This window comes from Alosa sapidissima, chromosome 9, assembly GCF_018492685.1.
Source record: "Alosa sapidissima isolate fAloSap1 chromosome 9, fAloSap1.pri, whole genome shotgun sequence".
NCBI classification, from domain to species: Eukaryota; Metazoa; Chordata; class Actinopteri; order Clupeiformes; family Clupeidae; genus Alosa; species Alosa sapidissima.
Genome location: NC_055965.1, coordinates 35,613,273 through 35,639,094, shown reverse-complemented (window position 1 = coordinate 35,639,094; position 25,822 = coordinate 35,613,273). Strand labels below are relative to the sequence as shown.

Here is a 25,822-nt window from a genome sequence, read left to right as displayed (position 1 = left end):
CATCAACAGCTCCTGATACAACAACAGAACTCTCAACATCAACAGCTCCTAATACGACAACACAACTCACAACATCAACAACTACCCTGACAACAACACAACTCACAACACCAACAGCTCCTGATACGACAACACAACTCACAACATCAACAGCTCATGATACAACAACAGAACACACAACATCAACAGTTCCTGATACGACAACAGACCTCACAACATCAACAGCTGCCCTGACAACAACAGAACTCACAACATCAACAACTCCTGATACAACAACACAACTCACAACACCCACAACTCCCCTGACAACAACAGAACTCACAACATCAACAACTTCCAAGACAACAACACAACTCACAACATCCACAGCTCCCCTGACAACAAAAGAACTAACAACATCAACAGCTCCTGATACGACAACACAACTCACAACATCTCCTGATACGACAACAGAACTTTCAACATCAACAGCTCCTGATAAAACAACACAACCCACATCAACAACTCCCCTGACAACAACAGAACTCACATCAACAGCTCCTGATACGACAACACAACTCACAACATCTCCTGATACGACAACAGAACTTTCAACATCAACAGCTCCTGATAAAACAACACAACCCACATCAACAACTCCCCTGACAACAACAGAACTCACATCAACAGCTCCTGATACGACAACACAACTCACAACATCAACAGCTCCTGATAAAACAACACAACCCACAACATCTACAGCTCCCCTGACAACAGAACCCACAACATCAACAGCTCCTGATACAACAACAGAACTCTCAACATCAACAGCTCCTAATACGACAACACAACTCACAACATCAACAACTACCCTGACAACAACACAACTCACAACATCAACAGCTCCTGATACGACAACACAACTCACAACATCAACAGCTCATGATACAACAACAGAACACACATCAACGGTTCCTGATACGACAACAGACCTCACAACATCAACAGCTGCCCTGACAACAACAGAACTCACAACATCAACAACTCCTGATACAACAACACAACTCACAACACCCACAACTCCCCTGACAACAACAGAACTCACAACATCAACAACTTCCAAGACAACAACACAACTCACAACATCCACAGCTCCCCTGACAACAAAAGAACTTACATCAACAACTCCCCTGACAACAACACAACTCACAACATCAAGAACTCCCCTGACAACAACACAACTCACAACATCCATAACTCCCCTGACAACAGAACTCACAACACCCACAACTCCCCTGACAACACCAGCACTCACAACATCAACAGCTCCTGATACGACAACAGAACTCACAACACCCACAACTCCCCTGACAACACCAGCACTCACAACATCAACAGCTCCTGATACGACAACACAACTCACAACATCAAGAACTCCCCTGACAACAACACAACTCACAACATCCACAACTCCCCTGACAACAGAACTCACAACACCCACAACTCCCCTGACAACACCAGTACTCACAACATCAACAGCTCCTGATACGACAACACAACTCACAACATCAAGAACTCCCCTGACAACAACACAACTCACAACATCCACAACTCCCCTGACAACAGAACTCACAACACCCACAACTCCCCTGACAACACCAGTACTCACAACATCAACAGCTCCTGATACGACAACAGAACTCACAACATCAACGGCTCCTGATACGACAACACAACTCACAACATCAACAGCTCCTGATACACCAACACAACTCACAACATCAACAACTCCCCTGACAACAACACAACTTACAACATCCACAACTCCCCTGACAACAACAGAACCCAACAGAACAACTCTTCAGACAACAACACAACTCACAACATTAACAGCTCCTGATACAACAACACAATTCACAACATCAACAGCTCCCCTGACAACAGCAGAATTCACAACATCAACAGCTCCCCTGACAACAACAGAACTCACAACATCAACAACTACCCTGACAACAACAGAACTCACAACATCAACAACTCCTGATACAACAACACAACTCACAACACCCACAACTCCCCTGACAACAACAGAACTCACAACATCAACAACTTCCAAGACAACAACACAACTCACAACATCCACAGCTCCCCTGACAACAAAAGAACTTACATCAACAGCTCCCCTGACAACAGCAGAATTCACGACATCCACAGCTCCTGATACAACAACACAACTCACAACATCAACAGCTCCTGATATGACAACACAACTCTCAACATCCACAGCTCATGATACAACAACAGAAATATCAACATCAACAACAACAACAGTTCCTGATACAACACAACTCACAACATACACAGCTCCTGATACGACAACACAACTCACAACATCAACAACTCCCCTGACAACAACACAACTCACAACATCCACAGCTCCTGATATGACAACAGAACTCACAACACCCACAACTCCCCTGACAACCACAGAACTCACAACATCCACAACTCCTGATACGGCAACCGTACTTAAAACATCAACAGCTCCCCAGACAATAAAAGAACAACCAATATCCACAACTCTTCAGACAACATCAACAGCTCCCCTTCAGACAATGGTCACAACAACAGAACTTACAACATCAACAGCTTCCAAGACAACCACAGAACTCACAACATCAATAGCTCCTGTAGTTACAGTCACAACAGAACGTACAACATCAACAGTTCCTGATACAACAGTCACAACAAAATCTACATCATCCACAGATCCCAAGACAGCATCCACAACAAGAGATCTTATAACATCCACAGCTCCTGATACAACAACAGAACTTACAACATTTACAGATCCCCAGACAACAGTCAAAACAACACAGGTTACAACATCCACAGCTTCCCTGGCAACATCAGGGCTAACAACATCAACAGAGCCCATGGCAATATCAGGGCTTACAACATCAACAGATCCCTTGGCAACACCAGGGCTTACATCATTCATTTCTCCCCAGACAACAGTCTCAACAACAGTGCCTCACACAACAAGTAGTACAACAACAACCACAACATCATCAATGACATCTTCTACAGCTACTAATTCAACCACACCAGCTGTTCCATCACCTACGTTAGTTACAGGTAAGTCAACACCTATATTTTAATATTTAATGTAATCATTATCAACTACTATTGTAGTTAACTACAATTCCTTTCTGTTGAATTTATATTATTTTCCAATTTGCAGTCATGGAGCACCAGGCTTACATTCCACTAGTAGTTGTAAACTCCTATAACTGTGTATGTGACAAATATATATATCTGAAATCTGAACCCACATGACCTGATATGCAGATGTTAAGACCTGATTAGCATGTACAGGTCAGTATATAGCTACAGGATTAGCATGTACAGTAGTGGCCTGCACGGGCCTAAAATTTCAGGCCCGGCCCGGACCCCTGGCAATCAGGCCCTAACCCGACCCTGTCCGACAAATTAAGCAATTACTGAGCCCGAACCCGAGCCCGACTAAAAGGGTCCGCTATTTAGTCATGACTGTTTTCCGACACTTCGGTCGCGTAATAGTTTCTCAGAAAGCCGACTCGAACAATTAAACAAATAACACTTTTAACACACGATTGCAACAAATAACACGATAACACACGAAGCGTTTATGTATTTAATTAGACCACAATGTCGAAATAACGGGATGTCATTGACGCAAAAGCAACATGTAACGGACAGCCAGGATATATGACATCGGTAAATCTGTATGCGCCACGGGAGTAGATAAATGAACAGCACACATGAGCTCCTTGTCCATAGCCAACTTATAATGCACCGTGTAAATAAATAAAGGAATTGAATCACTTTGAATTGAATATTTATTAAATTATTATTTTAATATTTAACAATCAAATAAATGTATTGCTCACCTAATAAAGGCAACAAGTGCAAAGTAGGCTAGACCACTTCCAACACAACCGTCTATAACCGCCTAACAAAATAACAGAAAACTCTCACGTTCTTTGAGTTGCAGGTCCATCAAAAAACACAGGCAAACCTATTTACAGTCCATCGATTGTTAATTTCGCTGCGCTGTGCAGGAAGAGAATCGCATCCACGGTGGATGGCTTTAGCGAGGTCCGCCTCACTTCCATCGTCCGGCCCGCGGTGCTAAAGTTCCGTTCACTGGGGCTGCTGCTTGCGGGGACACTCAAGACATAGCGCGCAAGTGTAGCAAGCATTGGGAGAGTTGCCTCATGTTGTTTCCACCATCCTAGTAGGTCATGGTCATTCCCTTCCTGGCTGTGGTTCATGTTGAGGTACAGCTGGACCTCATCCACTGTGTAATCTTCTCGGGCGATGTTCTCCCACTCTGCTTTATATTCTTCTGACGAAGACCTCCTTTTGGCTGGTGGCTTAGCGCTTGGCTCAACGTCGCGACCACTAGGCCCAGCAGCAACTGCAGCAGCGTGTGCATCTTTGTAGAAGGTGACGCAGCGTCTTGCCTCCTCAAGGGTATCAGCTCTATCCTCTTCAGTCAGCATACGAAGCTGGCTGAATTTAGGCCAGAGGAAAATTGCCAGTCTGTGTAGTGGTTGAATTACCACTTTCTTTGTCATCCACTCTAGGTGACGCTTGCGGATGGTGGCCTGGTACATAGATGGAATAAGAGAAATTAAATAAGCTATATTTTATTTTCTAGCTAGATTAAAACATGTTTCACCAATTTAGGCTACATTTTTTACCCCTGAAGATATCATTAAACCAGTAACCTGGTAGCCTACACTAAAACACCATGAGAAGAGAGATGCGAGTAAAAATGTTAGGCTACCTGGTAAGGTGTGTCATCGCTTTTCGGCTTGCAATGAAGAAGGAGCCTCCCGTGCCACAGTACAACAATGTTCAATGTTGGGTACAGTTCGCCTTCTAACTCCCGCTTGGCTTCGTAGAAGGGATGAAGGAAGTCCACCATGAAGTGCAGCACATCAGGGGATACGTCGGTGATGTAGTGAAAGGCTTCTGCCCGGTCCTGCAGTTTCTGTAGTAGCTCTGCATATACCACTTTGACGGACTCAAGAGTGAGATACTGAGTACTGTAGCGCGTCTCGCACATTTGTTTGACGGTCCTGGACAACTGGCTTGTAATTCCACTCTGTTTCAAATTCCAGACTAAGGCCTTTACAGCCAGGAGAGTCTCTGAGACCTCTGGGGCTGATTCAGAAAGCTCTTCCACGTTAAGGGCATGTCTCATGACCATGTTATAGACATGATCCTGACAGTCCAGACGTCGGTATGGTCGTAGCGCAGACACAATATTGGAGCCCTGGTCTGTTACCTTGTTCATCACGCTCGCATGGAAACCGAGGTTGGACACAAGCTGCTGCTGCAATTCGGTACGGATGTTGGCACCCGTCTTAGGCTCGTCAGAGGGGGTGGTGAGTACTTTACATTTCAGCTGGAAATCTGCAGTGATATAATGACAAGTGATTGCCATGTAGCTTACTTTGCGGAAATCGTCGGTCCACATGTCAGTGGTCATGCCGATGTTAACACACTTCAGAACGTCTTTTATCTCTGCAACTAATATGTTTCGTTGTTCCACTGCCATGTCTTTGCTCCGGCGAGAGATAGTTGTGGGGTCAGGGAGCACTTTGTCGGCAGGCAAACGGCCGTATGCTGCGCCTATGTTGATCAGCTTCTGAGCCATCTTGCGAAAAACGGATCCCGCCACCGTTTCAAAAGCTCTGATGTCCTCGCAGCAGAATTCCACACACGTTACAGTGACTTCACTTTTCACTTAAGCTGGTACTGGCTTCGTAAAAAAAGATGGCAAGGAAGGTTGTCGGCTAGCATTAACAGTAGCGCGAATAGCCCTGGTGCAGCCTTTGTCAAGATGACGCTGTAAATGCGATGATCCCGTCTTCTTGCTGTCGTAAGCAAAAATGGAGTTACAGTTTCTGCACTGTACATGACCTAAAGGTTGTTTCTCCTTGTTAGCTATGAGGTCGAAGTGCTCCCATAAATAAATTTTCCCCCCCGAATTGGGAATTTTCAATAGCTCACCTCTGGCTAGCTGGCTTTTCAGTTTGTCCATCTTTATTGACTGACCGGAACGGAAGTGACAGATTTTGGCGGGGTTTTTTTTTTAGGCCTATTATGACGTGCTTCGTAGCATCTGCTTCCAAAGAAAAAGAGAAATAAAAAGCTGTGCGCGTGAATGTTTTTCTGACCTGACCTAACTGAAAAATCATGAATACATAAAACCAACTTTATTAGTGTCAAGCCCGAGCCCGTGCTATTCATTGAATTTAAGGCCCGTACCCGGCCCGAATTTGCATATTGTGTCGGGGCCCGTCGGGATTTCACTTTCTCTCTGGCACACCAAACAAACGCATAGATAGACAGACATGTTTGTGTACAAACACACACACACAAAGTATCCATTATCTCCATCACACACACATCCACACACATGTAACAGTAGTCAGAGGGCACAAGTAGCTGTGCTAACCCTGACCCCAACCTTTTAACATTGAGTCATGCTAGCCAAAATGTACCAGCTATGTAAGGACCCATGGTGTTTAAGTAGCCATGCTAGCACCCGTGGGTTTTAGCTTGCCAAGCACGCTGGCCATGCTAGCACCCGTGGGTTTTAGCTAACCAAGCACGCCAGTCATGCTAGCACCCATGGGTAGCAGCTATGCGCTTTAGCCTCCTTTCTGGCTCTCCTGCCTCCCAGTCTGAGGTGCTGCAATTTCACAGGTTAGAGCCTTGAGCTGAGCCACAGTCAAATACAACCTAGGTTACACACACAAACCCACACAGAAATAAAGTCAAACACAGACATGCATACACACAAATGCAGATAGGCTAGTATTGCAAATGTTATCCTTGCCTGCTTGTTGCCACTCTGGATTTCATGCACATTTCCTGGTTGCTACTCTTGTTTCCTCATACACACTAACTGGTTGCCACACTTGTTTTCATACAAACTTCCTATTTGTCCAATTGCTGTCCGCACAGTAGCCAATGTGGAGTTCACGACCAACGAAACCTATGATTCTGCCCTGGCTGACAGACAATCCACTGCCTTCAAGGAACGAGAGTCACGCCTAAAGCAAGAGGCAAGTTTTCCTACATTTCATGAATTAAAGGTACACTATGCAAGATTTGGGCCTACAGCAAAGGCATAGCCAGTCAACAAATCTTGAGAATCGTGAAACATTACCTTGTCAGTATACAGCTCTTTGGAAATGATACAGACATGTAGCTGCTGTTTAACCCTCTAACCGCCCATGTCGCAATATTGCGACAAGCGTTATTACTGAATGAAACAGACGATAGACACGAGTACAGTGTAAAATCTCATTTGAACTCTTGACCACTAGTTGGCAGACACCTAGGGTTGGGCGAATGAAGCCCCATGAGGCTTTGGAAGGTTCTTCCTGATTGTATCGTAAATGTTTCGAAGTGTCAAAGCATCGAATACAAAACAGTGACATCTGGTGGTTAGCAGACATAACGGCGGCTCTCATTAGCGATTAAACAATCACAGACAAAGCCACATGCCGACCAAATGGCCCTTCTCTGACACTGGTAAAACAAAGCGGAGAGACAACGTGTTCTGTTCCCTTGTGAGTAAAAACTATTAGGCCTACAGTCATTGGAATAAACATTATAGTTTTGATATGCTTCTAATAATTTGAATTGAAAATGTAATGTGCTTGGTTTTAAATAATGCTATGTTTCCATGAACATCTTAAAATGGCCTTGGGAGGGTGGTAGCGTGTTCGTATACCGCACGCGCGACCGCGGTTCAAATCCCGCCATGTTCATAATTGCCATGAGTTAGCATTATTTGATATTGCATGCTTCTCTATTGTGGTTGTGTTTAAGACTTCATTTGATGTTTTGCAAAAACTAATGGCAAAATAACGTAGGCTAATTGCTGTAGATGACCACAGTAGTGTCAGATAACAGAAAACATATAAAGGGCATTGTGAAAACATGGGGCATTGTGTACAATGGGGATTGTGAAGTCCTTGTGTAGGGCTACAATTTTAGAAGGGTGCTTGTGCAACAAAACATATGTGTTGGGGACTTTAAAGGTTTATCGAACCCGTAACGCTTTAGGGGTTTGATACAAGCACCGGTGCCCCTGTGTCAAATGTCCCATTTAAACTTTTCAGTGACGTCCGAAGCTTCGTACGTCATCAGTCACGTGACCTTACAACTTTGATACGCGCTCCGATACATTGTGCCGAAGCAGATTGCTTCGCGGAAGTGATACGAGCTTCGGTGCCTCGGTGTCAGACTTCCCATCCCTACAGACACCCAGAGCTTCGATTCAAGCTCAACCTTTTTTTTAAAAGTTTTCAGGAAGCTCGCGAAAAACACACAAAGAAGACGTGCATTTCCTCCAAAACGCGGAAGCGATGCGGGCCATAGTTTTGCACAAATTGAAGCAGAAATACACCAAATGTTGAAAAAAAAATTCACGTGTGATGAAGTCTTGGAACTGTTATTCACCTATTCTGATTCTGAAGGAGAATATCTGCCTTTTGGAGGATCGTCTATTGACTGATAGTCACGGAGCGTCTGTGAATGGAGGTGCGTCTGGTATAGACAGCAGGGGTTGTAAAAATAGGGCTCTGGAGAACTTCAAAGTCACCCGCGATATGGAACTGATTTGACCAGGCTACTTTATTGTATAGTAGCATAGGGTTTGTGATTATAGTAATAGTTTACTATTGTTGGTTTACATGTGACTGTTTTCCTGTTCATTTGTTATGTCGGTGAAATGACAAAAAAAGAAAGTAAAATGGTTCAAATATGTGACTAGGCATGGCAAAACCAGGCACGTGTCTCCCCAGAGTTATTCACAGATTCTGAAAGTGTAGTTTCAAAGCTATCCAATGATGTCTCACTCATGGAGATCAGATAATATTTGAATAAGTTGTAGCCATTTTAAAGTATACACATCTCAAAGCTACAAGCTGAGAAATCAGGGTTTTCAATTTGACTACTTTCTCCCTAAATCCATGGGAGGGGAACACAATGGTCCACATTTACATGACATTAAGATCAACCCTCCCCACGGTCACTGATTTGTCAGCCTGCAGTGCTAATGACCCATCGAAACTATCTGTAATGGGTTACAGAACCAGCTAGTAGCAATGGATAAAGTAGTCTAAAACAAACATGAGATCACATGTTATTTTGAATGAACACCCAGTGCAAGGCACCAAGTTGGCAGTGGATTTAGCAGGTTTAGCAATGGATAAAATAGTCTAAAACGCGAACTAAACAAACATGAGATCACGTTTGCAAACCCTGTTAATTTGAATGCACACACGATAAGGCACCCTGCCATCAGTCAAAACAAGACATTCTCGCATTATTCAAATTAATTGCCCACCGAAACTATCTGTAATGGGTTTTGGCTAGTAGCCTATGGTGCCAATAGATAACGACAATAGGCCTACGTTAGCTAGTAGCAATGGATAAAGTTTCTAACACACAAACTTTATCCCCGTCAAATGTAACTGTGGAAATAGCATCTGATATCTTACGATCTAGTTCCTCTGCTGCCAGACCGAGAGATTCTTCCTCGTTGTAATTATCTTCGGCTAAGGTCAGCTCTAGATTAGGGATGTTCTCCAATGTAATGAAGTCGCCTTCATCATCAGATTCAGGTCATCTGCAATCCGCTGTGCTTTGTCCATCTCCATTCCAATTGTAAACAAACAGCATGCTGGTTCAGTAAGTAGCCATGAGGTTACTTCTAGCATACAGCTGATTGGCCGACAGAACAAAAGAGCACTAATAGTCACGCCCAATTCAAACGCTGGTTTACTTCCTGAAACTTAACCATTTTCAAAGACAAAATATACACTTTTAAAGCAACCAATGATGTTATCTGAAACATGGAATTGCTTCATTAGGACTTCAACTTGCACATTCTGCAAAAAAACGAAAATAACTAATTTTGAAAAAAAAAACCTTCAAAGTCGTTTTTCGCGACTTGCGTCTCTGCGACTTGAGCCTGGTTTTGCCATGCCTGGTCACATATGTTCAACATCTAGTATTTACTGAAATGTGCATAATTCACGGTGGTTGCCATCCAGTGACGTCATGATATGCAAATTAGATGAGTAAATTTACCCCCTTCATAAACTTCTGGTCATACTCAATGATTTTCACATTTACAGTAGGACTTTATCTCTGACCACTTGCAAGCCATGGCCTTTTGAAATTTTGATGTAAAAGTCCAATTTATATTTTTTAAACCCTGGCGGCTAAAGGGTTAAAGGAGAATTCCGGTGTGATATTGACCTAAAGTGTATCGAAACATGATACCGAGTGTGAACGTATGTCTCATAGCCCATCTCGGCTTGTCCCCTGCACTCCAAAATCTGGCGCTAGTTAGCCGATGCTACCAACATCTTTTTCAATGGTGGTGCTTCGGCATCGGGCTAGCCATGCAAATAAATCACTGTTTTACACCCATTTACGAGGCTCAATGTATCTCCACACTTCATTGGTAGACTTCCGAGGGCCCTGACATTTAAAACGAGACATTGAGAACTTTGAAAAAGCACTGGTAGTTTACTTACAAGACGATTTATACAGACAGTATCTTCACGAAGTTTAGCGTTTGCAGCCATCTTGAATTTAGTCACGATAAGTCGAGCAACGAGTAAGAATGAACAGCTATGATGAGGGATCAGATTCCAAAAATAATTCAGTGGAAATGCATGGATTCCAGTTGCTGCTACTGGAAGAAACTGGAATCCATGCATTTCCACTGAATTATTTTTGGAATCTGATCCCTTATCATACCTGTTCATTCTTACTCGTTGCTCGACTTATCGTGACTAAATTCAAGATGGCTGCAAACGTTAAACTTCGTGAAGATACTGTCTGTATAAATCGTCTTGTAAGTAAACTACCAGTGCTTTTTCAAAGTTCTCAATGTCTCGTTTTAAATGTCAGGGCCCTAGGAAGTCTACCAATGAAGTGTGGAGATACATTGAGCCTCGTAAATGGGTGTAAAACAGTGATTTATTTGCATGGCTAGCCCGATGCCGAAGCACCACGATTGAAAAAGCTGTTGGTAGCATCGGCTAACTAGCGCCAGATTTTGGAGTGCAGGGGACAAGTCGAGATGGGCTATGAGACATACGTTCACACTCGGTATCATGTTTCAATACACTTTAGGTCAATATCACACCGGAATTCTCCTTTAAGCCCTGGATCTAAGATAGGATAAACTTTACGTATTGTCCCAAAAGGGACATTTGTTTTGTGTGTATAGAGCCACTCACAGCTGCCTACCATCCCACACACACCAGTGCAACACAACATGACACATAGGAAACAGACAAATGTATACAGACAACAAGAATAACAACAAATACATACAGAATACACAAAGGAATTAGTTCTCAAATCTGAGTAAAAATCATACACTTATGCCTAATAAATATTAGTATTGCACATTTCCCTAAAACTCTTACTCCTCATTCTCCTAATACGGACAGTTGGTAAGTGTTCTTTTAGTCTTCTGTAATAAACTCTGGGTCCGCTAACTATCATCACTAACTATCACACTGGAAAAAATGAAGCGGCAGCGGTAAGTGTAACGCAGCGCTCAGACCATAATAAGTTCTGTCTCGTTCCCAAGTAACACAAACGTTTTGCCTTAACTGACAAATGAATGCTCGCGTGAGGCTTTAAAAGTTGATCCAAGTTCAACGCTCAGCTTGTTCAACGCTAGCAATCGGTTTGGTTTTAACCAGGCTAGAGATGTATTTGTTTTGAATCATAAATTACATTTTCTGTGTTCTCTGTGTAGCTGGAGCCGTTCTTCCGTGAAGACTACGGTCCCAACTTTGTTGGCCTGACGGCAAGAAGCTTCAGGTAGTCACATCCTCTGGCATTTTAATTTAGTTCATGTCTCGCTTCTCTCACAAATCAGAAAGCATATCAAACAGATTTCACAGGAAGCAGCAATAGAATTGCAGGTAACTGGGCAGCCGTGGCCTACTTGTTAGCACTTCGGACCTGTAACCGGAGGGTTGCCGGTTCGAACCCCGACCAGTAGGCACGGCTGAAGTGCCCTTGAGCAAGGCACCTAACCCCTCACTGCTCCCCGAGCGCCGCTGTTGTTGCAGGCAGCTCACTGCATCAGGATTAGTGTGTGCTTCACCTCACTGTGTGTTCACTGTGTGCTGAGTGTGTTTCACTAATTCACGGATTGGGATAAATGCAGAGACCAAGTTTCCCTCACGGGATCAAAAGAGTATATATACTTATACTTAGGTCTTTTTTAAAAGATTGTAAAGGTAAATTGTTTGTATTTGTTATTAGGGCCGGCTCGATTGTCCACAGCACTGACCTAACCTTCCACACCAACACAAGTATCCCCACTGAGGAAGCCATATTCAACACGATGATACGAGCCGGCAGGAGCGGCACCACGACCCTCCCCATCACCCATGTAAACGGCACAGGTGACTGTCTGTCTGTTTATCTATATGTCTGTCTTTCTATCTATCGACCTATCTGTCTATCTGTATGTCTGTCTCTATCTGTCTGTGTATATTTATATATCTATCTGTCTGTCTGTTTATCTATATGTCTGTCTTTCTATCTATCGACCTATCTGTCAATCTGTATGTCTGTCTCTATCTGTCTGTGTCTATTTATATATCTATCTGTCTGTCTGTTTATCTATATGTCTGTCTTTCTATCTATCGACCTATCTGTCTATCTGTATGTCTGTCTGTGTCTATTTACATATCTATCTGTCTGTCTACCTGTCTATTTATATCTGCCGTCTGTCTATGTATTTGTATTATTATGTGTTCAAGTCTTCATCAGCAGCTGTGTTCTTTATGTGTTCTGTGTGTGTTCTCTATGTCTTCATCACCAGCTGTGTTCTATGTGTGTTCTGTGTGTGTTCTCTATGTCTTCATCACCAGCTGTGTTCTATATGCCTTCTGTGTGTGTTCTCCAAGTCTTCATCACCAGCTGTGTTCTGTGTGTGTTCTCTATGTCTTCATCACCAGCTGTGTTCTATGTGTGTTCTGTGTGTGTTCTCTATGTCTTCAGCACCAGCTGTGTTCTATATGCCTTCTGTGTGTGTTCTCTATGTCTTCATCACCAGCTGTTTTCTATATGCATTCTGTGTGTGTTCTCCATGTCATCACTAGCTGTGTTCTATGTGTCTGCTTATAAACAACAGAGGTGATTGTCTGTCTGTTTGTTTATCTGCATGTCTGGGTTCTCTGTGTGTTCTCACATCTCCATCACCAGTTGTGTTCTCTGTGTGTTCTCCACATCTCTATCAGCAGTAGCTGTGGTCTCTCCGTGTGATCTCTATATGTTCTCTATGCCTGTATAACCACCTGGGTGTTCTCTATGTGTTCTCTATGCCTGTATAACCAGCTGGGTTCTCTATGTGTTCTCTATGCCTGTATAACCAGCTGGGTTCTATATGTTCTCTTTGTTTCCATCATCAGCTTTGATTACCAGTCTAGTCAGCAGCACAACGAGCCTCTTCAAAGTTTGGAACCTGGGGGTGGCATCCCTGCTGCTGCTGGCGCAGTGGTTGGCTCACTGACCTGTCAATCAATGCACAGTCACCTAAGCGATGGAGGCGGGACCAGGAAGGATTTTTTTAAATGTAGTGCTTTAGAAAAAACTAAACATGAAAGTCATGCACATGTCATAGTACATAGAACTACAACAGACTACTGCTCCCATAAAAGCATCTGTTTTTTATTTTATTTTTATTTGGACTAAACGTCCAGGCTTCAATGCTATTTTTGTCTAAAATGGAACCGTTTTGCCAAATTTTGACCATCAAAATGAATACCTGAGTCTGATTTTTATACTCATGCCGGTAAAATCTGTACTTGGCAGAGGAAACTGTCCTGTCACGTGCATAATTCTTTCCCCAATAATTTGATTTTGAAAATGCGATAGCATGTTTACATAAATAATATATGTCTTAATAAATAGGTAGCTAAAGTGTACATTAGTAACCGTATTGTTTGCACTATCTCGATCCTAAGTTATTACTGTAGTTACAAACGTCTATGTACGAAAGTACATAAGAGTTTATTATTTATTGCTTATTATTCATGTTCCTGAATTGATTGTGATGAAATTATATTTATATCCTAAATAAAGTCTTATTTTCAAAATATGTTTTGTCCTAGTCTAATAATAACAATAAAAATGGTGTGTATATTTAAAAGAAAATGGTAAATGTGGCATGTTTGGCATGTACATGCATACAATTGGCAGTTGGAAAAGGGATGGGGTAGTGGTAGCCTGACAAAGGAGCTGGGCTAGCATGCAGTAGTGTAGTGACTTAGGAGCTGGGCTAGCATGCAGTAGCATAGTGGCTATGGAGCTGGGCTAGCATGCAGTAGCATAGTGGCTAAGGAGCTGGGCTAGCATGCAGTAGCGTAGTGGCTATGGAGCTGGGCTAGCATGCAGTAGCGTAGTGGCTATGGAGCTGGGCTAGCATGCAGTAGCATAGTGACTAAGGAGCTGGGCTAGCATGCAGTAGCATAGTGGCTATGGAGCTGGGCTAGCATGCAGTAGCATAGTGGCTATGGAGCTGGGCTAGCATGCAGTAGCGTAGTGGCTAAGGAGCTGGGCTAGCATGCAGTAGCGTAGTGGCTAAGGAGCTGGGCTAGCATGCAGTAGCATAGTGGCTAAGGAGCTGGGCTAGCGTGCAGTAGCGTAGTGACTAAGTAGCACGGCACGGCTGTAGTAGACTGACAAGTTGTGGGTTCAATTCCCATGTTTGGCTTGTTGTGAGGGATCGAGGCGGCCACCCAGCTTTATTGACCATGTCTGCCCGAAATTAAGCGGTCGCCTGCGGATGACCGCAGTCACCCGCGGTTATGAGTCATAAACAAAATATTTTAATGATATTCGGGTAATTTGCGGGCGGGTCAGTTAAAATTAATTAAATATATATTTTCTACAAATAGGCCTACTTAAAATATCCCGAGAAGGCTAGCATCAATACAGTAAAGTCAACAGTAAAGAAGCTGAAGACGCGAGTTATAATAAAGCAACCCCTTCAGGAAAAGCGAAATATTGGGAAAAGTTCTTAAAGAAGATGATAGTAGTACAAGTTATGGTCTAGGCCTACTTCTTGCGAAGCCATTTAAAAGTATGACAGCCAAAACGGGCAGCCTCCAGGAATAAATGTTATGGCAGGCACAGACTACACAGCCATACCTACCGGTAGGCTATAGGTTCGCGCATGCATAAAAGTTACCTTATGTGTTTGTGACTTTAAACAGTGGATGTACTTTAGTAAATGTGCTTTGTGCTTCATTCAGTATATATACCGCATACTAGCCTAGAAATCTAGACGCGCCCATAACCGCATACCGCATAAAGTTTCGCAAATAAATTAGTTTGTTTTACAGAAATGGCCTACTGTCACACTGCATGCAGGCTATAACCAAAAGCACACATTTTGTAAATAAGCGGGTCGGATCGCGGGTCGGGTATAATTTTGTTCTAATTAATATTCGCGGTCCGAGTTGCGGTCGGGTTGATTAAAATATCGGGCGACCGCGGGCCGCTTGTGACCAAACCCGCGCAACACTGACACACACACACTCTTCCTCTCTCTCTGTCTCTCATATACAGACACACATGCACACTCTTTCTCACACACACTCGCTCTTCCTCCCTCTCTCTCTCTTTCTCACACACACTCACATTCACACTGTCTCTCACACACATACTCTCTCTCACTCTCTATCTCCAGATCTCAGTGTATCAGATGACAACACACTCACACACACACACACACACACACACACTTTCACACTCTTTCTCGCACACACGTACACACTCTGGATCTCCATGGGTCAGATGGCATAAGGGCCAGAGCATCAGAAGATCAAGTAGGGATCACACTGCAGCGGCAGCGCCAGCGGAATCAATTGGCAGTTTAGGCAGAACGTTTGTGTTACTAAGGAACGAGATTATTATGGTCTGAGCGTTGCATTACGCTTACCACTTTATTAATTCCAGTGTGATCCTCACGTAAAAAGGTCAGATTAGTCAGTGTCTTCATCCTACGTTCTAGGAATGCTGCAGGAATGTTTCGAGGAGTGGCCGAGAAATGGTTGAGGAATGTGTCCACTTCCACTGCCTTATGGTAAGTGTTAGTCAGTTACAGTAATTCCATTCATTCTTTTCCTCAGGTTTGCCTTACGGTAAGTGTTAGTCAGTTACAGTAATTACATTTTGTTTTTCTAGTTTGCCTTAGGGCAAGTGTAACCTCAGTCACACATTATATTCATTGCTCACAAATTACCCACATTCAGAGTGTGTTTGAGAGAGTGTGTGTGTGTTTGAGAGAGTGTGTGTGTGTGAGAGAGAGAGTGTGTGTGTGAAGGTGGAGAACCTGAAAGGTTAAAAGTGTCTTTGTTATCCCCAAGGGCCAATTTCTTATGCAGCCAGCAGAGAGAGAATATTCATAAATAGACATAAATACAACATTACAACATAAAAACATAAACAATACATAGACATCAAATACAACATTAAAACATAAGACCAAACAGTGGACCTAAATACAACATTAAAACATAAGAACATAATAAATAGTACTTGTAAAAACACTCAAGTGAGAAAAACTTGTGACATTGTGGGTATAAAAGAGTTCTTACATCTCTTAAGTGTAAGTATATATACTCTTTTGATCCCGTGAGGGAAATTTGGTCTGCATTTATCCCAATCCGTGAATTAGTGAAACACACACAGCACACAGTGTACACACAGTGAGGTGAAGCACACTAATCCCGGCGCAGTGAGCTGCCTGCAACAACAGCGGCACTCGGGGAGCAGTGAGGGGTTAGGTGCCTTGCTCAAGGGCACTTCAGCTGTGCCTACTGGTCAGGGTTTGAACCGGCAATTCTCCGGTTACAAGTCCGAAGCGCTAACTAGTAGGCCACGGCTGCCCCAAAATCTCTTGGACACAAATCTACGGCCATACAGAAGCAATGTTAACTCTGAGAACATGTGTAGGGGTGACTGGGGTCATCCAGGATCGACCAGGTGGGTATTCCAAGTACGTGGTTTAATGATAAACCTAGGTAAGTTAACTCAGAGTAAGTGGTAAACCTCCTACAACAAGAGCCCTATGGTATTGTTTTGTTAGGAGAATGAAGCCATACAGCTCTTCTATTAGGAGGTTTACCACCTACCTCTGAGTTAACTAACCCAGGTTTGTCACTAAACCACATACTTGGAATACCCCCCAGGTTTTTTTGAGGGCTCTTGTACAGGGAAGGAATGTTAACTAAGCCCCAGTCATCTTGCTACACTCGTTAACTATACCTTGGAGACGTTTTTTATTCTTCAGATTTAAAGACCCATACCAGCAAATAAAAGAAAAATTAAGAACAGATTCAATAAAACAACTATAAAACATCTTCATAAAAGTGTTGTCCACATTAAAATGTCTGAGTTGACAGTAAAAATACATGCGTTGGTGAGCTTTCTTACACACCATTGTTCTTTGTTTATGTCTGCCGAACTAAACCTCATGTTGTGTGTGTTTTTAGATCCTGTTCAACTGCTTCCTCTGCTCACAACTGTTTCAAAATAAAAGTCCTCACTACAATAATTCTATATTAAATAATTTAACCATTTTAACTATCCAACTATTTAACTGTTCAGCCATTCCAACTCTCAGTTGTAATCAGTACAATAATTCCCTGTTAACTTTTTAACTCTTCAACTATTCCAACTGCGAGTTGTCATCAACTATAACTCCCGCCAACTGTTTCCTCTGTCCTCAACTGTATATATGTATATTTATGTATAATATATTAGGTATTGTATATGTGTATATTTATGTATAAGGGTTGAGTGCTGTATTGTCATCTCCGGGGGTTCACTTGTTTAGATGCAGGGGAGTTTAAAAAACCCTACCTTTGAATTCTCTGGGGGTTCACTTGTTTAGATGCAGGGGAGTTTAAAAAACCCTACCTTTGAATTCTCCGGGGGTTCACTTGTTTAGATGCAGGGGAGTTTAAAAAACCCTACCTTTGAATTCTCCGGGGGTTCACTTGTTTAGATGCAGGGGAGTTTAAAAAACCCTACCTTTGAATTCTCTGGGGGTTCACTTGTTTAGATACAGGGGAGTTTAAAAAACCCTACCTTTGAATTCTCTGGGGGTTCACTTGTTTAGATACAGGGGAGTTTAAAAAACCTTTGAATTCTCTGGGGGTTCACTTGTTTAGATGCAGGGGAGTTTAAAAAACCTTTGAATTCTCTGGGGGTTCACTTGTTTAGATGCAGGGGAGTTTAAAAAACCTTTGAATTCTCTGGGCTCGCCATTGCTGTGTGTCTCTTGGTTGGACGTTTTTGTGATAAATAGTGATATCATAATTGTGATAACTATGGCAAATATAGCAACTGATTTATCCTCTAGACAGTTTAGTGTGTGAGGGCGTGTGTGTGTGTGTGCGTGTGAACAAGTTATTAATTATGGCCTATTTCCTTGAGCCTTCCTGTAAGTGACATAAATCTACTGTGTCTCTGTGTGTGTGTGTGTGTATGTGGGTGAGTGTGTGTATCTAGATAGTTAAACTATCTCATCCTATTTTGATAGTGTTAATTCATGCATTGACTGGAATCCTGGCAGAACTGGAACATCAAGTCTTCAGAACGTCACACTGAAAGAATACACTACAGAGATGCACTCAGTTCGTTGGACTACTAGGTCAAAGGTCAAACTAATATGTCAATGGTTGGGGCAGTGCATCAGTGTTTATGGTTGGGGCAATGCATCAGTGGACTACTAGGTCAAAGGTCAATGGTTTATGGTTGGGGCAATGCATCAGTGGACTACTAGGTCAAAGGTCAATGGTTTATGGTTGGGGCAACGCATCAGTGGACTACTAGGTCAAAGGTCAATGGTTTATGGTTGGGGCAACGCATCAGTGGACTACTAGGTCAAAGGTCAATGGTTTATGGTTGGGGCAATGCATCAGTGGACTACTAGGTCAGTGGTTTATGGTTGGGGCAATGCATCAGTGGACTACTAGGTCAAAGGTCAATGGTTTATGGTCGGGGCAATGCATCAGTGGACTACTAGGTCAGTGGTTTATGGTTGGGGCAATGCATCAGTGGACTACTAGGTCAAAGGTCAATGGTTTATGGTTGGGGCAATGCATCAGTGGACTACTAGGTCAGTGGTTTATGGTTGGGGCAATGCATCAGTGGACTACTAGGTCAAAGGTTTATGGTTGGGACCAAACGTCAGTGGTTAGTGTTGAAAGGCATCCTATGCCAGTTTTGTACCTGTCATTCCGGGGACCGACTGGATTTACACCAATGTGGTTAAAAACAGAGTGAACATCCCCCATCATGTACTGGTCAGCTTTCTGTTGTCAAGACAACAATGGTGTGTTTTTGTCCAAAGGCTACATATGCCAGGTGATGGGAGCTCAACAGTGCAGACCTATTCGCTATCGAATTTGAATATGAATCTTGGATATATACATGACAATGTCCAATTTGAGGTATTTGGTACAATTACAGGCTGTTCTTAAAGTGTGTTTGTATGTGTGTTTGTGTGTATTTGGGGCAATTAAAGGCTGTTCTTAAAGACTGTTTGTATGTGTGTTTTTGTGTTTGTGTGTATTTGGGGCAATTAAAGGCTGTTCTTAAAGAGTGTTTGTATGTGTGTTTGTGTGTATTTGGGGCAATTAAAGGAACCATATGTAAGATTGTGGCCAAAACTGGTACTGCAATCACTTTCAAATTACTGTATATCCCCTCCCCCTCCCCCCTGACTCGAGGTTGCCAACCCGGATGCCAAAACACTACTGACTTTGTTATTAGTAGATAGGTAGAGGGTGGCGCATCAGGCCAAAACACAACATGACATAACAAAACACAACATCAACATCAGTTGAGGGCTGCAACTTCACTTTAAATGGCAATATCCTGGCCGGACTACTGTTGTCAGTGATATAAGTATTTGAAATGAACATGATTTCTTAATGTCTAGTGACATATCAGGGCCATTTTATGATTAATTGAAATACATTTCTTACATATGGTTCCTTTAAAGGCTGTTCTTAAAGAGTGTTTGTATGTGTGTTTTTGTGTTTGTGTGTATTTGGGGCAATTAAAGGCTGTTCTTAAAGAGTGTTTGTATGTGTGTTTTTGTGTTTGTGTGTATTTGGGGCAATTAAAGGCTGTTCTTAAAGTGTGTTTGTATGTGTGTTTTTGTGTTTGTGTGTATTTGGGGCAATTAAAGGCTGTTCTTAAAGTGTGTTTGTATGTGTGTTTTTGTGTTTGTGTGTATTTGGGGCAATTAAAGGCTGTTCTTAACCCTCTAACCGCCCATGTCGCAATATTGCGACAAGCGTCATTACTGAATAAAACAGACGATAGACGCGAGTACAGTGTAAAATCGCATTTGTACTCTTGACCACTAGTTGGCAGACACCCAGAGCTTCGATTCAAGCTCAACCTTTTTTTCAAAGTTTTCAGGAAGCATGCGAAAACACGCGAGAAACACACAAAGAAGACGTGCATTTCCTCCATAACGCGGAAGCGATGCGGGCCTTAGTTTTGCACAAATTGAAGCAGAAATACACCCATTTTTGAAAAAAAAATTCACGTGTGATGAAGTCTTGGATCTGTTATTCACCTATTATAAATCTGAAGGAGAATATCTGCCTTTTGGAGAATATGATCGATCGTCTATTGACTGATAGTCACGGTGCGTCTGTGAATGGAGGTATGTCTTTGCGACAGTGTCCACTAAGCATACCATGCTTATTTCGACCGATTTCGACCCTCTGCCCAACATAGCTGGAGGTGCCAGTGGCAATAGTGATGATAGTGTCCGTAATGGACGTGGTATAGACAGCAGGGGTTGTAAAAATAGGGCTCTGAAGAACTACAAAGTCACCCGCGATATGGAACTGATTTGACCAGGCTACTTTATTGTATAGTAGCATAGGGTTTGTGATTATAGTAATAGTTTACTATTGTTGGTTTACATGTGACTGTGTTCCTGTTCATTTGTTATGTCGGTGAAATGACAAAAAAAGAAAGTAAAACTGCTCAAATATGTTCAACATCTAGTGTTTACTGAAATGTGCATAATTCACGGTGGTTACCATCCAGTGACGTCATAATATGCAAATTAGATGAGTAAATTGACCCCCTTCGTAAACTTCTGTTCATACTAAATGATTTTCACATTTACAGTAGGACTTTATCTCTGACCACTTGCAAGCCATGGCCTTTTGAATTTTTTATGTACAAATCCAATTTATTCTTTTTTAACCCTGGCGGCTCACTGTCCTGTCTCCTGTCTTGTCTTGAATGTCTGTACCATTATTACTCATTCCTCATTCCACTATTGCTCTTGTCTTCGATGTTTGCACCATTATGATTTACTTTTTATTCCTCAATTCACTGCTGCTCTTGTGTCTGTATGTATCTATATGTATCTGTATGCATGTATGTATGTTTGTATGTTTGTATGTATGTGGTACTGTTGTCCTTCTTTGTTTCTTTGTTTCCCCCATTCTGTAAGTGACTTTGGGTCTTTGAAAAGCGCTATACAAATAAAATGAATTATTATTATTATTATTATTATCCTATTCGGCAGAAATGCGCGTGCGCAAGGCTTCACGACACCAACCAAGTTCACAACACATGATTGGCACAATGTCTGCACAACACAGCACATAATTGGCTCAATGTAGTCACATCACACCACATGATTGGCTCAATGTATACACGCGTCGACGTTTTGGCGAGGAAGGGGTGGGATATGTGTAGACAGTGTTACAAACTAACCCCATGCATTTCTATGGAGGATTTTTTGAGTGCTGTGTCTCCTCATCAGAAAGTGATCACCTCTCATGACCAGTATAAGATATGTTACTGGCACTGTGCACAAGAGGCTTATTGCCTTAGTGAGGTGTGAGGCATCCACTGGGCAATATTTTTTGGGTCATCTGAGGCTAAACAAAGACATGTGCATACACTGCAAAAACTGCTTATCTAACAAAATCTAACCAAGTGTTATTAATCTTATATCAAGATTAAAAAAAAACTAGTTGGTATTGTTTTCAGTATAAAGAGACTTACCTAGCGCTTTCTTGTGAAATCATTTGACTTAATTAAAAAAAAATTGAGTTATTTTAAGACATCTCATCTTTAAAACAAGCAAATTTGTCTGCCAGTGCGTTAAGCAAATTTGTCCTAAAAACAAGCAAATTTGTCTGCCAGTGCGTTGAGCAAATTTGTCTTGATAAGACTCCTTAAAATAAGTCTTCTTAAATTAAGTCAAAATGATCTTTTGAGAGGGCGCTAGGTAAGTCTTTTCATACTAAAAACAATACCAAATAGATTTTTTAATCTTAAAGGGAAACTTGGCAGGATTTCCCCCTCTGCTGGAGAAATTGTGCATTATGCTATTTCAAACTGTGGGAAAAGGTAACGATAAAGCACATGGATTTGTTTACAAGCTAGCGAACGGTTAGCATAAGTTTGGCAGAACTATGTGGATGTTACAAGGTAAGAAACACGATTTAAAACGAGTTTCTTGTTTCTCACGTCTCTTTCCGGGACGGTAAGTCTCAATGTTGCAAGGTTGGTTTTCCGCCTGGGGACGCTAGGCGCAGCAGGGAAAGTCACCATTTTCACCAGAACAGGTCATTTAACCATCCGAATGATTTCTAAACGGGTTTATTACGTTGAAATAGTTGCCAAGTTTTCCTTTAATATAAGATCAATAACACTAGGTTAGAATTCATTTTTGCAGTGTAGGAAATGCTACAGATGGGATGGCAAATATGCAAGGCCATTATAAAGGATTTTCAGCACTGAGGACCTCTCAGTCACCCACTCATGTCCATGTCTGGTGCTATGCACATGATCTCAATCTTGTGCTGTCTGGCACAAGGCAAATCGTAACTGAAAGTGGATCACTATTCAGTCTACTGCAGTGGTTCTCAAATGGGGGTACGCGTAACCCCTGGGGGTACGTGAAGGCACTCCAGGGGGTACGTGATATTTTAAAATATACATATCATTTGCAAAATATACAATCATTTGCAATACATTTAGTCATGGATTAATACAATTTAAAAAATAGTTTTTTTCCCAAATGTTTTAATTGTGTATGTGTTCAGTTCCAAAGTTTAATAAATTAGACACTGATGACACAGTGCTCTGTTTTAAGTCTTTTTTTCTCAACTAAAAATGCTTTGCGCTGGTTAGGGGGTACTTGGCTGAGAAAATATTTCACAGGGGGTACATCACTGAAAAAAGTTTAGAACCGCTGGCCTGAGTAAGAAAAGATATGGTCCAGGAGAAAATTGCCGAATTCTGTTCCCAGTCTGACCCTGGCTAAGTCTGCCAGTGTAAGGATGGCTTAAGGCTACACATCTTGCAAGAAATCTGGATCAGTTTCAACAGGTGGCTTTTATTTATGTTCATGGTGAATTATATTAGCATACATAACGTAACATAGTCTTATTTCGGCGAGTGGCACCAGGAAGTCGATCTGCCATGAAAAAAAAATAGAGTAAAGGTACCGTATTGTTTCTCAGAATTCTCCTGACGTTTCGGGTGGAGACCCTGCTTCAGAGGAGTAAAGTCTGCCTGCTTGACCCCTTTGCTATTGTCCATCCTGTTCTGCTGTATTATCCCAATGAAGCTAACTAGCCTCTCCATCCTCTACTGCTGTGTTATCCCAATGAAGCTAACTAGCCTCTCTATCCTCTTCTGCCGTGTTATCCCAATGAAGCTAACTAGCCTCTCTATCCTCTTCTGCCGTGCTATCCCAATGAAGCTAACTGGCCGGAACTAGCTGACCGGAATGTGGAGCACAAGGCAGAAGAAAATACATTTCTAAAATGGGCTTGGCAGAATAAGGCAGAGATGTAATACTGTACAAATCATACTGACTGTCATCTGACTGCATCAACTATTTAGGAAAATCTGAGAAAATTATCATTTGCATAATAATTTGGAACGCAGTGTAATTTAAAGTGGTTTTAGAGAATGATTACCAAGTGTGCCATTATCAATACAGAAGTTGAATGCTTTAAAATTTCTGGAAAAAGTAAACATTTCTAAAACAAAGCTTTGTTCGGAATCGTTAGTGGAATTGTTAACGTGTAGGCCTACGATTCCGATGGATTGGAACGTTTGGAACCGGTTCCAAACCAGAACCTGGAACCGATTCCCAAGCCTGTATACAAAGCAAATAGCCTAGTAATGGAATACACAGCAAAAAATAAAATCTAACGTTCATGTAATCCAAAGCATTCAAAATATGTTTCTCACTTTGAGTAATCTATTGCAATGCGTTACAAAATACATTTTATGGCTTGTATTGCATATTCTGCAATGGAATATATTTTAAAAATGACCTTCCAACACAAACTATGGCGGCTAACTCTATGCTAACACTATATGTTGCGAGTGAGTGAGTGTGTTTTTGGAGGACCTGTAACAACCTGAAACAGAACAGGTCCATCCATGTTGATGGGCGAAGGCGTAGGTGTGTGTGTGTCAATGTTGCGCAAGTCCAACCAAAATTGAGCGGTCGCACACGGATGACCCGCAGTTATGAGTCATAAAAAACATATTTTAATGATATTCAGGTCATTTGTGGGCGGGTCAGTTAAAATTAATTAAATATATATTTTTTAAAAATATAAAAAAATATTTAAAAAGTATCACGAGAAGGCTAGCATTAATATTTAACTCATAATTGCTTTTCAAAAATATCATTGGTTGAAGCATACTTGTCACATAGGTGGAGACGGTAGAGATGGTAGAGAAGCTCAAGATGCGAGAAGTTAAAATTAAAAAAAATACTGTTAAAAAGTATGCTTTAACAGTCTCGTGCGTGTCAGATAACCCCCTTTCAGTTTCAGCCAAATGTTTCTTTCACTGACATCTTGAAAAAAAAATATTTTATTTTACCAGGTAAGTCTCATTTATATTTTTCATTTCTTTCTCACGGTAGCCCTGAGAAAAGTTAAGAAAGAACACAACAAACAAAAACAACAAACTGAACAACAACAAAACAAGTATACAACAATAACAATGGGCATGGGGCTTTACAAAGTATGCTATTAATGTATGCTATGTTTACAAAGTAGGAAAGAACACAACAAACAAAAACAACAAACTAAACAACAACAAAGTATGCTATTAATGTGTGCTATGTTTGGGCATTAACGTCTTGCGTGTCTTGTGTGTGGGTGGGTGGGTGTGTGTAAACAAGTGGTTATTTATGACCTATGTCATCCTGTAAGACAGCGGTCCCCAACCACCGGGCCGTGGGACATTCCTAACCGGGCCGTAGCCTACGACAAGAGTTTTAAAAAAATGCATGCAAACTAAATAAACTCAATTTAATTCGCAATAATGTCACATTCGCAATAATACCCACTGACGATGGTGAGCCAGATACCTCAAAGAAAAAGAAGGGGTCATTCAATACGAAATATGACGAGTCATATTTAAAATATGGTTTCGCAGAGACCGGTGACTCACATGCACCAAGTCCTTTATGTGTGGTATTTGGCGATAAGTTGTCAAACGAAGCAATGAAACCATCAAAGCTAATTCGACATCTATAGTCCAAGCATCCTACACTTAAAGACAAACCCCTTGAGTTCTTTGAGCGTAAGAAACGCGAGCAAGAAGGACAAAAAACTAGTGCGTAAAGCAACCACATCGGTGAACGTGGCTGCGCTAAAAGCCTCATAGTGGCTAGTCGGATTGCTAAATC

At 41.9% G+C, this 25,822-nt stretch overlaps 2 protein-coding genes across 12 annotated transcripts in view; both read left to right on the top strand.

Annotated features, from left to right (window-relative positions):
- The window catches only part of LOC121718793 (uncharacterized threonine-rich GPI-anchored glycoprotein PJ4664.02-like), a 39,906-nt gene extending 25,723 nt beyond the window's left edge, over nt 1-14,183 (top strand). The window contains exons 16-23 of one of the 2 annotated variants that reach the window (XM_042103973.1): nt 446-697; nt 1,016-1,723; nt 1,796-1,972; nt 2,186-3,117; nt 7,006-7,106; nt 11,840-11,904; nt 12,355-12,497; nt 13,509-14,183. In XM_042103973.1, coding sequence (XP_041959907.1) covers nt 446-697; nt 1,016-1,723; nt 1,796-1,972; nt 2,186-3,117; nt 7,006-7,106; nt 11,840-11,904; nt 12,355-12,497; nt 13,509-13,609 — 2,479 coding nt within the window. In that variant the 3' untranslated portion in view covers nt 13,610-14,183. The remainder of the gene's footprint in view (nt 1-445; nt 698-1,015; nt 1,724-1,795; nt 1,973-2,185; nt 3,118-7,005; nt 7,107-11,839; nt 11,905-12,354; nt 12,498-13,508) is intronic. The other variant, XM_042103975.1, reaches the window with a different exon arrangement.
- LOC121718788 (NACHT, LRR and PYD domains-containing protein 3-like) overlaps nt 1-25,822 on the top strand; it is a 1,510,793-nt gene that overhangs the window by 136,310 nt on the left and 1,348,661 nt on the right. The window lies entirely within an intron of this gene.